The sequence below is a fragment of the Amblyomma maculatum genome, chromosome 8 (assembly GCF_055883805.1).
Source record: "Amblyomma maculatum isolate TAMU_Amacu chromosome 8, ASM5588380v1, whole genome shotgun sequence".
Taxonomy (NCBI): Eukaryota; Metazoa; Arthropoda; class Arachnida; order Ixodida; family Ixodidae; genus Amblyomma; species Amblyomma maculatum.
The window spans coordinates 8669648-8686025 of NC_139351.1; the positions used below are offsets into that span (position 1 = coordinate 8669648).

General features: G+C 46.5%; 1 protein-coding gene across 1 annotated transcript in view; it reads right to left on the minus strand.

The window, feature by feature from the left end:
* LOC146180502 (uncharacterized) overlaps nucleotides 1–11210 on the minus strand; it is a 31607-nt gene extending 20397 nt beyond the window's left edge. The window contains exon 1 of the mRNA XM_084577798.1: nucleotides 10971–11210. Coding sequence (XP_084433924.1) covers nucleotides 10971–11078 — 108 coding nt within the window. The 5' untranslated portion in view covers nucleotides 11079–11210. The remainder of the gene's footprint in view (nucleotides 1–10970) is intronic.
* Nucleotides 11211–16378: the final 5168 nt, after the last annotated feature.

A 16378-nucleotide genomic window follows, 5' to 3' on the forward strand; every position in this document is an offset into this window, starting at 1 on the left:
GGACATTGTTACATCAGAAGGCAGCTTGTTCCATTCTTCAACAGTACGAGGGAAAAAAGAATACTTAAATGCATTGATTTTGGCTTGATACGGAGTTACACATTGTGCATGATGATGTCTTGTTGGACGTGTTGTAAGGGGCGTAAGGTAAGGTTCAGGGCTCATAGCAAGTTTGTTGTTTTTTAGCAAAAATAGATACTTCAGTCTCTGAATTTTTCTTCGTATTTGCAATTGTGGGATGGAGTTCTCATTCATTAAAATGGAGGGAGAGTCAGATGTGCGGTACTTTGAAAATATGAAGCGTACGGCTTTCCGCTGGATAGCCTCCAATGCCACAATATTCTTCTTGGTGTAAGGATCCCAGACTGTACAAGCATACTCTAGTTTGGGTCTGATGAGGCTGTAGTATGCTAACTGCTTTACTTTGGCAGGGACATTTTTAAGTTTGTGGCGAAGAAGGCCAAGTTTTCTGTAGGAGGATGAGCATGTATTGGCAATATGACTGTTCCAACTTAGATTGTTAGTTATGGTAACACCAAGGTATTTATATTCTGTAACTTCTACAAGAGGATGCGATGGGAGGGTGTATGGAAATGAATGTACTAGTTTTTTGTTGGTTATTTTCATAAAAACAGATTTTGCGGCATTAAGCTGCATATCCCAACTACTGCACCATGTGTGAATTTTCTGGAGGTTAGAGTTGAGGAGAATTTGATCTTTAGGGCTATTTATTTCGTTGAACAAAATGCAATCATCAGCAAAGAGCCTGATTTGGACTGGTTCAGATATGGCAGTAACGATATCATTTATATAAATGAGAAATAGCAACGGCCCTAGTACACTTCCTTGTGGAACGCCTGAAGTAACTGGTAATGGATTTGAGTGATAACCATCAACGTTAACAAACTGTGCACGGTTGGTGAGATATGACGAAACCCACGTGACTACAAATTTAGGTAGACCAATTAGTTCAAGTTTATAGATTAGTTTTGCATGTGGTACAACATCAAAAGCTTTTTGAAAATCTAAAAAAATGGCATCGACCTGCCCTGAGCGGTTAAGGACTGTTGCAAAGCTGTGGATAACCGATATTAGTTGGGTCACAGTGGATAAACCTTTCCTAAAACCATGTTGAGCAGAAGAGAGTACACCATTGTCATCAAGAAATTTGGTTATATAATTAGCTAAAATATGCTCTGCCAATTTACAACATGTGGAAGTGAGTGAAATGGGACGATAGTTAGCAACAAATGCCATGTCACCCTTTTTAGGAACAGGCACAACGCAAGCTGCTCTCCAGTCGGGAGGTAGCCTTCCTGTGGCAAATGAGGTGCGAAATATTATTGCAAGAAATTTAGAAATAATTTCTGCATAACGACGCAGAAAGATGTTGGGGATTTTATCCGGACCAGGAGAAGATTTAGTCTTGAGATTCAACAACAGTGAAGTTAATCCTTGCAAAGATACTATGTCTGGATCAGGGAAACAAAATGCATCACTGCGCAATCTACATGGATTTGGAATTGAAAATACACTATGGAAGTGTCTGTTAAAGTGTTCAGCGATGTTAGTTTTGTCAACAAGAATTGCACCCTCATGTATAATACGGTTAATAGGCTTTTTCTTTTCTGCTAGATAATTCCAAAACTTTTGAGGGGAGTCATGAATAAATCCTGGTAGTGTGTGCTCAAAATAGTACCGTTTTGCTTTCTGAATTTCTTCAGTGAGGTTCAATTTGAGAGTTTGAATTATAGGTAAGCAGGCTCCTCTCCGTTTCAACCGTTTAATTTTCCTCGTAAGATGCACTATGTTTCGATTGATCCAAGAATTTGTTTTACGTATTTTCTTCATTTTCGTCGGAACAAAATTGTCTATGCAGTGGAAACATATTTTTTTAAACTTTTCCCATAATACAACAACGTCAGATTCATCAAAAAAGTCAAGACAATATTCAAAATAATCTAGTACACTTTCATCATTTGCATGGGAAAAATCCTTGAAAGGAATTGTTATAGCGATAGGATTTTTGTTCATATCACGCACAGGAAATGAAATGTGGACCATACTGTGATCAGACAAGCCGCATTCAACTGATACTGATAAATTCTGGGTGGAACGACTCAAGAATACAAGATCAAGCACAGACGCGGAATCGCCTTGCACACGTGTTGGTTCTCTGATAACTTGTTGCAGGTCATGACAAAGCATTATGTCACATAACTTATCCGCATGTGCACCAAAGCTTGAAACAAGAAATGGGCAATCCCAGTCGATTCCTGGCAGGTTGAAGTCTCCCGCCAATATAATCCTGTCACCCTTAAATCTAGACATATGATCAGCAAGTTCGTTTAAAAATGTTACTGGTGAATCTGGAGGTCGATAAACTGCAAAAACTAGGAAAGACTGACCGCAACAGGATGCTTTTAAAGAAATACTTTCATGGCCAGCGATTTGCTTTAGATTAATAGCGCAACAGCCGTTTTTTACAAGAACCGCTACCCCACCCCCACGAGAAGGCCTGTCACAACGAAATACTTGATAACCGGGTGGAAAAACGTCTGTGTCATCAATCTCATCTCGTAGCCAAGTTTCCGTAATTACAGCTATGTGCGGATCATATTCAAGTAATATAGCCTCAAGTTTTTCTGTTTTGTTTAGAACACTGCGTGCATTAAGGTTTATTAGTCTGAATATGTGATCACTCGGAGCCGCAAGTCAAGGTGTTTGCGAGCCGCTCTGATGATCTGACCTGTCAGATTCTCGCCTGGAAGCCTGGCCTGGCAGCTTCACTCGTGCATTTTTGGTGTCATCCCATGCGTACAGCGTTCCATTCATAAGAAGCTTATCGTTCAGTAGAATTACTTTTTTGCCGTTTTTCTTTTCTTGTTTGGCACTTTCCCACAAGAGCTTGCGTTTTCTCAGTGTGTTACGAGAATAATCACATTGCAGCGATATGTCTTCGCCTTTAAGTTTAGGCGCATTCTTCAAGACTTTCTGTTTTTCGTTATAATCCTGAAAAAAGACAATGACAGGTCTTGTTTTCCCCGGCTTACCAATCCTGTGGATCCTTCCTACAGAAGAACATGAGACTCCAAGTTTCTCGGAAAAAATATCCTGAAGTACTTTTTGCTTAAGATCGTCGTCGTTTTCATCGGATTCTTCTTTTACTCCGAACACTAGCAGATTTGATCGTCTACTTCGATCTTCTAAGTCGTCAATCTTGTTCTGAAGAGAACGCACAGTGTTTTCAAGGGTGTCTATACGTGTTATTTGTTTTTCAAATTCCAAAAATTTAGAGCACAGATCATTGACTGTTTTTTGAACATTAGCCTGCTGTTCCCTAAGGGCTGTTATCTCGGATGTTATTTTATCCTGACCTTCCACCAATTTCTCCAAAAGTTCCCGAGTGCCTTGTTTATCGGTCCAGGATTCAACTCGACATCGCCACAGAGCAATAATTCGCACACACAATATGCATCACACGCAATTTCTAAGCACTTTTGTGGGCACGGCAAAACCAAAAGGAATAGGTGGTCGCTCTTAATGGTAGAATAATAGCCACAAACCTGCACAAGGCAGAAGAAGGGCCTGTTAGGCAACATGCCCATTGTCGATGCGCCGTGCCCACTGAAGAGGAATTCTTGCGGGACGTCTTTTAAAGCAAGATCTGTTGATGTCACGTGGAAGGTCGACGATAGCGCTCCAGTCGTGAAGTTGATGTGCAGGGGACGATGCGTCATCAGCGGCAACTGTTGACAGAAGCACGTGTCGACAGCTGGTTCCTCGAAAATGCCTGGCGATCCGGCAAAACTGAGCAGTAGAACCTGCACAAGGCAGAAGAAGGGCCTGTTAGGCAACATGCCCATTGTCGATGCGCCGTGCCCACTGAAGATGAATTCTTGCGGGACGTCTTTTAAAGCAAGATCTGTTGATGTCACGTGGAAGGTTGACGATAGCGCTCCAGTCGTGAAGTTGATGTGCAGGGGACGATGCGTCATCAGCGGCAACTGTTGACAGAAGCACGTGTCGACAGCTGGTTCCTCGAAAATGCCTGGCGATCCGGCAAAACTGAGCAGTAGAACCTGCACAAGGCAGAAGAAGGGCCTGTTAGGCAACATGCCCATTGTCGATGCGCCGTGCCCACATCAGTGACACCATCGAGCTGGGCAGGCAGGTGCATCATAGCCAAATTGAAGAGCAGCGGGGAAAGTACTGTGCCTTGGGGGTTCCCCGCGTGCCGAGTAGGTAAGGACCATGCTCATTATCTTGGATGCGAATGTAGGATTGACGATCCGTGAGAAATTGCTTGATGTATTGGAATGTGTTGAGACCACAGTCGGTCTGGCTTAGGTGGGTGAGTATAATCTCATGTGTTACATTATCAAATGCCCCTTTGAGATCTAAGGCGAGTACTACCCGGTCATTATGGGGGCATTCGAGTGGGTCAAGGACTTCCCGATTGAGTTGCAGGAGGACATCTTGAGCAGATCTGTGTGGGCGGAATCCGAACGTGGTGCCTGCGAATACATGTTTTTGTTCAAGATATTGAGAGAGCCGGTCCCGCACCATCGTCTCCATTAGTTTGCCCACACAGGAGGTGAGAGAGATGGGACGGAGGTTATCTGTGTCAATTGGTTTCCCTGATTTAGGAATAAAGGTTCCCTATTGCAAAAACCAGTGCCACTGGGAGCCAGCGCCCCAGCGCCATACCTGATTATGGTCCCAGTATGACGCTGGACACTGGGCGCACTGGGACGCGGCATACTGGGACGCTCCGCACTGGCGGCACTGTTCGCCCGGAGAAAAAAAGGCGTGGGATAAAAACTAAAAAGTAAAAAGGAACGAAACAAGTTACGCATATAAAAAAACAAAAAAAAAAGTAAGAAAAAAAGAAAAAAATTAATGCACCAAGCGTGCCTCGAACTAAGTCCCTAAGTGCATACCAATCACTAGCTCAGCACGCTAACCACTCAGCCACGCCGAGAACTGGGTTTTCTGTAAACATTTTTGCCTTTTATGTCATGACCCACATTTATAAGGTTGGGACTTCATGTTTTGCAGTCTACAGGCCATTGCTACCGCTCTAACAATTGCAACTTCTTGATCATTTTAGCTTGCTGTCTGCTCTCACGACTTGGAACTAATGTTCTGGGTGCATATGCGCGCTATTTTGTGCACTGGAATCATTTTAACATGTGGAGTTTGACATCGCTGGCAAATTTACCAACGCCGGCTCTTGGGTGGTGCTCTGCTACCGTGGGCGTAATTTTCGCTTAACACGGAGCTTTAGTAGAAGCCTTCAAGGAAAAACGTGCGACCAAGCTTCAATACCGGCAAGCGCCGCAGCGATGACCGTAATTGCGTGTAACTAAACCTTATTTGTATGTAAACATTGCGGGAAGCGTTGCGATGACCGAGGGCTCGGCTGCATGATACGCAGAGTAAGAAGGAGCGCAAAAGCTTGAGAAACACGCCAAATATTATGTATTACAGGCGCTGTATGTTGTTGCTTTTTCTCTCATGGACCCATCGCTCGGTAAACTACTCTCTTCCTCGTTTTAGTTTTTCTTTCTGCTGTTGATACTGGGCCATGGTGCAGGCTACGCTCGCCTGCGATTGAGCCCGCATTGAACATTTTGGCAGTAATCATTGTGTTAGAGTGCCCTTAAGATCAGCTGTGAAGTTGGTTATGCATGGGAGCCCACATTATTCAATTCCAGCTTTAGTAATGCGTTAATCGTCAGTCTGTCATGAGATCGAGGCGCGGCGATCGTTGTCGCTCTCGAAACGCTCGAAACGACCTATCTTTACATGGAAACTCTAGAAAAAAGATACTGCCTTTGTTTTCTTACAAATGCGCGACGACTTCGCAGCAAAAAGCGCTTGCTTGAACCATATTTTTCATATGGCCCCCGATGGTCAATTGAAAGTACGCTGTTGCCCTGTTGGCCCCTGAGGGATGCTACTCCGGCTGACGCCGCAGGCCGCACCGCGTATACTGGGGCACTGGGACCAGTGCGGCCCAGCGCACATACAGCGCTTCTCCCAGTGCATCCCGGATGCCAGCGACACACCCAGCGTCAAAAGTCTAATCCCAGCGTTTTTCTCCCATAGTACCAGTGCAGCCAGTGTCTTCCCGTTACTGCTCCAGTGAATATCGCAGACCTCCTGCGTGCCCAGCAGATCCAGTGCAAAACCAGCGCGAAAATCTTACTGGTTTCGCACTGGAGACGCTGGTTTTTGCAATAGGGTTACCAGAGCCGTTTTCCAGTCGCTTGGCAGGGGGGTGTCCCCGCGCCAAATCGCATTGATGTAGTCGAGGAGGGACTGGTATGCCGAGTCGGGCAGGTTCGTCAAAAGCTTGACAGTGACCTTATCCCTTCCCGGGGCAGTGCCCCGTTTAATTTTGGCAAGAGCCGCCCGCAGATCATGGAGCTGGAAAAATTGATTCAGCTCTGTGTTCTCTCTGCCTGCATAAGATTATGATGATCCACGGGGGTCTTGGGCTGTACACAGATACTGGTCCCGGAGTTTCTGTGCCAGTTGAGTCGTGTTGCCAGAGAAAGCATGCATTGCTCTCTGCAAATGTTTCTGTGTTTCGGTTCGTGTTTGGGTTGGGTCGATGAGGGTTCGAAAAAGGCGCCATGTGTTGCGGCTAGACATATGTCGCGCGGCCGTGTTGCATCTATCCACCCAGTTGGAGTCGGCGAGATGGGCCGCGTACTCAGCCGCTTTCTGGGTGAGCTCGGCAATTCGAGCTTTAAGCTTTCTGTTGTGTTTCTGGCGTCGCCAACGGCGGACGAGGCTGCGATGGGCTTCCCAGAGGTGTAGGAGGTGGTTATCCTCGTCCGTAACCGCCTCTGAGAGCTAGATCTGTGTTTCATGCGAGCGAAGGTGTGTCAGCAGCTGTTGGGACCATGCTGAGTAGCCCTGCTCGGAAATGGGCGTGTTATCAAGTGAGTCAAAATTTTTGCCTGAATTTCGTCCAATCTGGGATACGGGCTTGTGTTGTGGGACGTTCTAGCGGGCGTGTGTGTATTGTAATGTTAAAGATGCAGTGGTCACTACCGAGGGTTTCCGCGGTGTTGAGCCAGTCTGCGTGTCTTATGTTGCGAGTGAAGGTTAAGTCCGGACACGTATCCCGTGTCACGGAGTTTCCTAACCGTGTTGGGCAGACCGGGTCAGTGTGGAGGGTGAGGCCCAACGTGGACGCAAGTTCCGCCAACTTACGTCCGCGCGACTCCTCCTTGCGATACCCCTACAGCTGACTGGGAGCGTTAAAGTCGCCCACGATCAGGAGGGGATCGCAACACTCTACTCTTAGCGCGCAGCTGAAGAGGTCCGCGAATGTCACTCGCTTGAGTTTGGGAGGGCAGTACACGTTGACTACATGCAATGGCGGGTCCCTGCGGCGGAGTGGTAGGATTGTCACCATTACATAGGAATAATCTAGTTGGAGATCGAGATCCACTAAGTTGGCTGTGCATGCTTTGTGTACGAGAAGACAAGACGCGGGATCCTGTTGGAACGTCGTGTAATTTGAAAGTGTGGCTCCCAGGCCTGGCTCCTGGAGGGCAACCACGGCTGGTACAGTCTCGAATGTTTCAAGGTAGAGGCGGAAATTGGCCCGCTGCGTGCACGTTGCCTCAGTACAGTACTGTCTTCCCTTTGTTAGCTCCAACTCTATTCACGCTCGAGCAGGAGAGTAGGTGCTGCCTGTTTAGTCTTTGTCTTACTTTTTCCCCACTCAGTCACCTCTACTACGTCCAAAGTATAGACCTTCGTTTGTGTATCTGTAAGCATAACCACAGGCTAAATCGTAAAGCATTACCATAAGCTAAACCGTAAGTATAATAATAATAATAATAATAATAATAATAATAATAATAATAATAATAATAATAATAATAATAATAATAATAATAATAATAATAATAATAATAATAATAATAACAATAATAATAATAATAATAATAATAATAATAATAATAATAATAATAATAATAATAATAATAATTGTTTCACAGGAAGGGAAAGGCGCAGTATCTGTCACACTTGCTCTGTAGACACCTTAACCGCACCGTAAGAGAAGTGAGGAAGGTGGGAGTGAAGGTATCACCGAAGCTTTTCGCTTCGAGATATCCAGCCTTTGCTTAAGAAGCCCCAGCCAATTTTTCCCTGGCAATGTGACCCCCAGAAGAACCGAGTATGTGGCGTACGTGACTGTTGTTTTTGTTGTGCGTTATTTTTTGCAAACCTAAGATAGCGACCATGCAGTGCTAAATTGTGGTTTGTCTACGTGAGCCTTCTTCTGTGGGTGAACTACTTTGTGCTCTCTAAGTGTGTGGTTTGTTTCGAACTCCGACCCTGCGCATAAGGCATCGTCCACAAAGGTTTAAAAGGGAGCCACTGACGCCCCAAAGCCACTCAGCCCAGTTCGTTCCTGGAGAAGGAAACCACAGCTGCCGCGTACTGCCTGGTGGTTCTCCATTCGCCGCCGCCGCCGCCGGCACCACATCTACGGACCACAAGCCGCCCCGGAAGGATCATCGCCTTCGAGGGCCACCCGTTTACGTCGTCCCAGTGATGGACTGCGGCCGCGTTCCCCGGTCAATTGTATGTTCTACACTACTCTGAACTTTCTTTCCCTTTTTGTTACTTGAGTTGTTACTTCCATCCCGTAAAAGCATATTTAACTCTGTATACGTAATTCGGAGTATTTCATTCGACTGTTTCTTCACTCGTGTTGTTGCCTTTTAGAATTTTAATTGCGGTCTGCTAAATGTTTTGCGCATTCCTCGTTATGAGCCTACAAACGCCTTTTTTTGGTTGCTTCAAATTGACACGTCTGCGTTTCAATTTCCACGTGTTAATTACGGCCTAATAAATGTTTTGCGAATTCCTCGTTCTGAGAATATAAATGTCTTCTTTGTTTTGTTTCAAATTAACACGTTTCCGTCTCATTCTCCACGTTTGCTTACCGGCTACGCCGGGCATCGAATGACCCCCTCCCCCTTTTTGCCATGCCTCAGTGATGACCTCCGGTGATTACCGAGCGCGTGACAATTAAGTGTGCCTGACGGGATTCTTTGTGGCGAGCTTCTATTTAGTTGCTGAGTTTCCGTAGATAAATGTATGGATTTGGAAAAGTTGATCGCGATGGGTAGCCAGCTTAACCTGAGTGGCAATGAGCTTAGGAAATGGGCAGAGGATAAGAAGCGTGACAGAGTGAGACGACAAAATATAAAATTTTATTGCTGAAAGGTCACTGACTAAGACGTAAAAGAAAACGCACAGCTGGAAACCACCGCTGGGATCTGAAACGACTGCATCTGAATTTTGCACGCCATGTTTACGACGTTAGTCACACCTGTGGCTGCTCAATTATATGCTTTCGTCAGTAGTCATTTTACGTGTAACCAAACCTAGAGGGGAACCAGCACAACTCTAGCTAAACTGGCTACATTGCCCTTTCTTGGGATGCGTTTGAAAAAAACAGTGTTCTTATATTATTTCGTTCATGAGGCAGTCTGGAATGCGCAAAGCGTTATTTCCCTCACAAATGTATTGAAGAATGATTGGTCAGAACACTTTATAAGCATTGAAACTCAATCTATTCTGCTCTCAGGAATCAACCCTTTTCGATTCTAACATGCTCCTTTCATAAAGAGTGCATCTACGAACTATAAGGATAAACACTAGGGTTGTCCACCCCATCAGACTGTTGCATATATGAAAGCATTTCACGCTAAGGCTCTTTCACAAACAAATCACTTAGGCTATCGACTCCACAGCTAGTATTTCAATGCTGTGCAAGAAACATTTCGGTATCGATCAGGCGAATTTAAGATAAAAGTCCGAAAAGAAGGTGAAGATTTAAATTTAACCTTCTCAGTTATAAATATATCTTTCTTCATTCAAAAGGCACAATTTAGATACCCATGATGCCGGTTTGGCTGACAAGAAAATTGGAATAAATTTTGTCGTCATCGCTATATGAGAAAAAACATTCGTTCAGGAATTGCGCTAGATTGCCAAGACCACGAATGTAAAAGGGAGTAACCGCAACCGCAAACAAATATGAGGGCCATTAAGCTCCGCATTTAAGAGTATGGCGCGATAGCATAGGCTATCAGCCTACCTGTTTTAGCAAAGGCGTATCAACGTGCCTGAGTGGCCTAGGGGTAACGTGATAGCAACGGTCCCGCTAGGCTGATTCTGATATGACCCAATCATATGAAAGGAGAGACATATTCACAATCGTACACGTCATTATCACCAGCTGGATAGTGCCCACTTCCGAAAGAAGGCCTCACCCATACTCCTCCACCTCACCCGCACCTGTCCTAGCTGCATCCACATTCCTCCAGAAAACCTCTTAACCTCATCCGACCACCTAGCTTTCTCCCCTCTTCCCCACTTCCAGGCTTTTCTTCCTTTGCAATACAATTTGTTAACCCCAAGCGATAATAGATTATCCTCTCTTCACACTACATGTCCTGAGCATGACCATTTCGTCTTTCTGATTTCGACTGGAATGTTATTAACCCGAGTTATTTTTGCTCCCCATTCGGCATGCTTCCTATCTCTTAACGGTACACCTACCATTGCTGTTACATAGCTCTCTGCGTTGTCCTCAACTTATGCAAAACGCTCTTGATTAGCCTCCACGTGCCTGTCCAGTAGGTAAATACATGTAAGACGAAACTTTTATATGCTTTCTTCTTGAGCACTAATCTAAGATGCTAGTCATTATCTGTGATCACTTGACGAGCGCGTTTCATCCCAATATTTTCATCGTACACGTAGGCAGTCACGAGTGTCTCTGCTGAATTCCCAGCAAAAAAGTATGCGTGGAACCTTCAAGCCATGATTATGATCAGCTTATGCACATTTACAGCTGAAAACAGTAGTACAGGCACATCAACACAATTCGTTAGGCGAGAAAAGCAGAAAATGTTGATGCTCACCTCTGAATAATAAGTGCCGAAAGAGGGGGCACTTCGGTTAGACACACAGTCTACTAAGAAGTCGTAGGACACTCGTGTGGTCGCGGGCATCGTGAAGCGACCTTTCATGGTCACCGAGAGTGCCCAGATTGCCGCCACTCCTTGAAATGACAGTTGGTTGATGGTGTCACCAGCCAAGCTCTGGACAAAAGCGTAGATGTTTGTAGGAAGAGCTGCAGTGCACTACCAGTCAAGCATTTTTCGACGACCGGGAGAGGCCAGTTATGCGAATGCGCCGTTACCATGGAAACCGGAGAGGAGCAGCAGGGGTGACGTACGCTTCGCCTTCACCGCGGATGCGACCGCGCGTCCGCTCTGTCACGCAGATGAGTTGTTGTGCGCATGCGCCAATACCACGGTGCACAGAGGGACCCCACAGGTGCGCAGTGCGCTTCGTGGTCGCCTCGCCGCACGCCGCTCTATCACCCGAACTACGGTGTCTAGATGGATAGGTGTGCCGACCGGCGGGGGTAACGCGTGCCTTTTCTTCATGACGCCGCAGTGGCGCCACCAGCGAAAGCCCGGTTCATGACCGTTTCCTCCGGCCGTCGCTACGCATGACAGAAAGCGACTCGCTTCACTTTTTTCGAAGTGCAAATGAGTTTATTGCAAATAAGCTGTCTTACGGGAATAGGGAGGGGATGTAAACATATTACAAAGGCAGGGGAGCCGAGTTTAAGGCTAGCTGCCATGCGGCATCAACGTGACTGATGGATGCCACGCCCGGAGGAGTTGTTAAAGGGTGCTGGAGCAAGCTGTTTCTTACATTCTTCACCAAATGGGGAAAATCGGAGACGAAGTGCAAGGAGCGGTTCTTGTCCACAGGGTGCGGCGACTTGCAGACAACTTGTCCTGCTTTCCCAGAAATTCCAAAAATACGCCACATGGAACGATTCCAGCTAGCAGCGTCTGTTGTTATGAAATCCACAAAAAGTGAGGCGTTTTCTGCCATTATCACACCCTCCACCGTAATTTTTGCTAGCACATCAGCTTTCACGTTCCCCTTCGAGGCGAAAACGCCAAGCACCTGGTGCCACTTTCCCGTGAATGGTTGGAAGAGAACAACTAGGGCGTGATCCGCCAATTCTGAGCTGGAGCTAGATTAAAATTTTTCGAGGTCCACCAAACCGTTCACTTTCCCGTAGTGACTGACCGTCAGGTTCTCGGAAAGTTTAATTTTATCCATCATAATGCCGCCATGACGTTGCTGCTCCGTCATGCATATGTAATTTTCCTTCAAGGCAGCAAACACCCGTTTGTTGAAGCCGAATCCGCTTCGAAATCCGCGCAGGTACCGTTGGAGACACGTTCTGCCGGGCAGCAGCATGATCTTCTCCTTGCGCAGGTGCTCATAAAGCCGTTTGCTCCTCATCCGCATTATCAAGCATTCGAGCAGCCACTCGCGCTGGTACTTAAAACCCATTGTGCTTTTCCGCTTTGAAGCATTTAAACAGGCCATGACTAGTGACTGTTGTCTTACTGGCAAAGTTTCTATTCTTGACATGAGCGCGCAGCTTTCTAGTTTTGAGTTCTTCCTCCTCATCTCTTCCAGTTTTGTCTCAACAGTAAACATATTTCGCTTCAGTCTCTTGAACTTTGCGGTTACAAGCTTTCTCTTCTTTTCGCGCTCCCTCGACCTCCGGTCCTTTGTTCTTTTGTACGACAGCTGATTTAGGAGCAACTTTTTTGCGTATCGGCAATGCAAAAAGGAGTCTCCTTGACTTGTGGCGATGCCGACGCATTTGGAGCTGAATGTTGTGTTTCCGTGGATTCTTATATTCTTGGATTTCGCGAGGACGGTGTCAAGTTGGTCATTGCATTTTATGAGACATGGAATCATGGCATCCACGTCAGCCAAAAGGTCCCCAACCTGTTCACGAGTTTCCAAATCCAGCTTCTGTGTTACGGCGCCTTGCACGGACACGGTGGCTCGCCGTTTTGACGCACAGTGCTCCAAGTATTACTTTCACCAGAACGATGCTCTGTCCGCTTTTTCTGCAAGTCGGGAACGCAGAGGCGCCAGAATCTTCAATAGAGTGATGTGTCCAGCCGCTGTGGGATACCATGCAGGTAGTGAAGTCAATGTCAACCGGACGAGGTGACACTTCGGTTACAGACGTAGAGATACCTTCACTGGAGCTTGAAGGTACTGGATCGTCCGGCACTGTCTCAAGGTCGTGGCTGTCATTTCTGGCAGCCTTGGTTGGGCAGCAGCCTGTGGAATTCTTCGTCTTTCGTTTCGCGGTCACCTTTCTTGACAGGTAAGCAGGAGCATCGGGCAGGGCAGAAGGCACGGCATCTTTCGTCAATCGTGGGTGAGAACGTGGGAGGCTAACAACGTTGCCTTCTATCATATATTTGTAATCCCGTTCGATACACTCTTGGTCAAAATGCCGCTCACACACAACGGAGTGTGGCTGGAACCTCTTGTCGGCACGATGAAGAGCAAGCTCCCACCTTTTGAACAGTTCGGGATCCCGCGGCGCCGAAAACAGCGAGACTTTCAGTCCTTTTCTCGATGACTTGTAGCCGGATTTGCAGAAGGGTGCGAAACAAGTTGTGTCCTTTTTGGTCTTCATTCCGATCACTTCTCACAAAGAGCGCAGCGCCTGCTCCGCTACGGCGCTTGCATGTGGACGATGACAGACAGCAAACAAACGAGAAAACAGGTAGCTAGTGTCGTCTGTTTATTGTTTCAATGCCAGACCGCAAAAGTCTCAGTTTCAGCTACTATTTTGACTGATAACGCAAGTAATAAGTAATGTCTTTAAACAAAAATGAGGTTAACAAAACGCGCGATGCGATTGCGACAAGTAGCAGACGATCCGCCGGTGAGCACCGGGCGGAGAACAGCAGCGCCAGTTCCGTCGTCATGAAGCGGAGGCACGCGGAACTACGCTTTGTGCCCTGCCGGTCGGCACACCTACCCATCTAGCCACCGTACCCGAACCGTGCATCGCATAAGCAGCATTGCGTATAAAAGGCGGAGATGAAATAGGCGGCTGTATCAACAATTGTCATGGATGCACTGAAGGAGAGTCCAGCCACGGCTAAACAGCTGTATTGAGAAGAGAAGGTTAACGCTTCAGATTCTGAGCTTGTCGTCTGGCACTTGGCTACTCAACAAAGAAACAATATTTTAGGCTGTGTATCTCTGAAAAAAGGCCTTTCGTTACATTGACACCATTGTACGAGGTTTGCGTACAGTGGTGTGTATTAAGTTTTCAGTTCAATGGTAAATTTTAAGTGGCCTGTGGGAATGAAGTGCACCATCTTTCGTAACAATGCTACTTCGTATGACCATAGTCCTTCAATACAACTTTATGGTCGTGAAACGTCCCCGTAACTATGGGAGAGTTACGTACGCTGCCCGGTAGTGGCTGCACGGCGTCGCTGGCGTCTATTGACTGGTAAAGGCCCTAGAAATTTATTGAGGGGCATGCTTTGCGGACAAAGACTCGGGCGGCCGTCTGAGTGGAAAGGGATGTGTTGAGGGAAGCTTTGTAGTGTTTTCGCTTCGCGGCGGCTTTGTGATCGCCTTGTCGAAGTGTGGGAATGCGCTTGGTTTCATGAAGTCATTAAGTTCTGCGAAACGATGTTGCGAGCTTGTCGCGTGGTGGGCTGGCATTACGACCCTGGGAGCAACGACGAAAGGCTGTCGCTTTCTTGTTTTATGTATGGTGTCGAACTACGACAGGTGTTGATACGCACCATCCACCAAAATGAAGTCTGTGATCTCTAATCTGACTCCCCGAGCGTGTGTTTTACTAGGAAATATTTAGGCACCATAGACATCGCGCGTTGCTTTGAATTCGAAGCGAATGGGAAATTTGCGTCTTTGAAAAGGCCCCAAAACTGATGCCTGCAGCAGTTTCGAAAATGTCCGAAGGGTATTTACCGTTGACAAAAGCACATCCCCCGTCTCGTCCATCTACAAATGGCGATATACTTCATTGTTTCTGAAATGTCGTCCACATTTTTTTTCATTCGGGTAAAAATCAACGCCTTGAAATCAACTGGGCATATTAAATGCCCACCCAGAGAAGGCAGAAAATTAGTACCGTATATTTATTTATTTTGATAAGCTCAGATCTGGAAGGCATTACAGAAGGGAGCGGGAGAAAATATACATTGCATAACACTGCGCAGAAAGAAATGTATTACGCTTGAAGTGGCTTACAACAATACTTTTTTACGAAAAATAACAACGGTGAAGCAGGTGCAAATAAAATTGACAAAAGATTGCATAAAACAGCCGGTAATGCCGACTACTTGGCAAAAGATTTACAGGGAGGTGGGGGCAGGGGGCTCCTTAGGTGCGGCAATGCATAAGCATTGAGAGCTCCGTAGCGGACGTCCGTTATGAGCTCGTCCCCCATTTCGTTGCTCTTAGCTGATGCCTACAAATTTACTTTTACTTTACTTGCTTACTTTACACTGTTATTATTATTATTTGCTTTTGTTTTCGTAACTCATGCCCCGCAGATGTGGTGCAGTGGTTATGGCGCTCGACTACTAAAAGGTATAAGGTAGTGGTATAATGTAAAACCCCCTTATAGGCAGAACAAATTTCCGGAGCCATCCACTACGGCGTCTCTCATAGCCAGTGTCGTTTCAATCTGTTAAGCTCCATGCGCGTCGATAATTAGACGAAGGGGCATTTAAATGCCGTCAGAAAAGTATGGTTATTACCGTAATTTACGTGCGCTTTCTTGAGTGCCAAGCACTTTGTTGCTATCGCCGTTGCCGAGTGTGAGTTTCTTTTCTGGCGCTGGGGCCATATTATTGACCGCTCTACAACTGAGAGCGCTCCAAAAAAACGCCCGCTCCTATTGGTCGCCGTCACCATCTTGAAAAGTTGCGTCACGCGATGCTGCGATTGCGTCGCGGAGGTGAAAAAACAGATGACGTAACGCACCTAATTATGCTCGTGATTTTAGACTATTTTTGTAGAGCGCGATGAGGTGGTCTAAATGGCGGCGGCGTCCACGGTGGAGTGGTATGAGTGGTGGCTGCGGCGCTGAAGCGGTTACTCCAGCGCGAGCAACGACGTAGGGCGGCGTGTGAGAATGCGTTCTACTTGTTCGGAGAGTTATTCCGACGCCTATTTCGACTAGAAAATAGGAAAGCGGAATGGTGGTGTGACGAATACGCCGATGAACTGTGATGAAGCTCGCAGTCGACCGCTCTGTTGGTGAGGCTGTCATGCGTGCTCCATGACAGCCTCCGGAGTCTTTCAAGTTTCCGCAGGCAGTTGTCCTCTCATTACCGACGGTGAGCAAGTGCGTGCGTCAAATGGCTCAACTCAACTGCTGCAAAGTTGGCGCTGCCTTAGTGTGGTTGGGCTCCGCAGTGCACCCCAAGCAAAA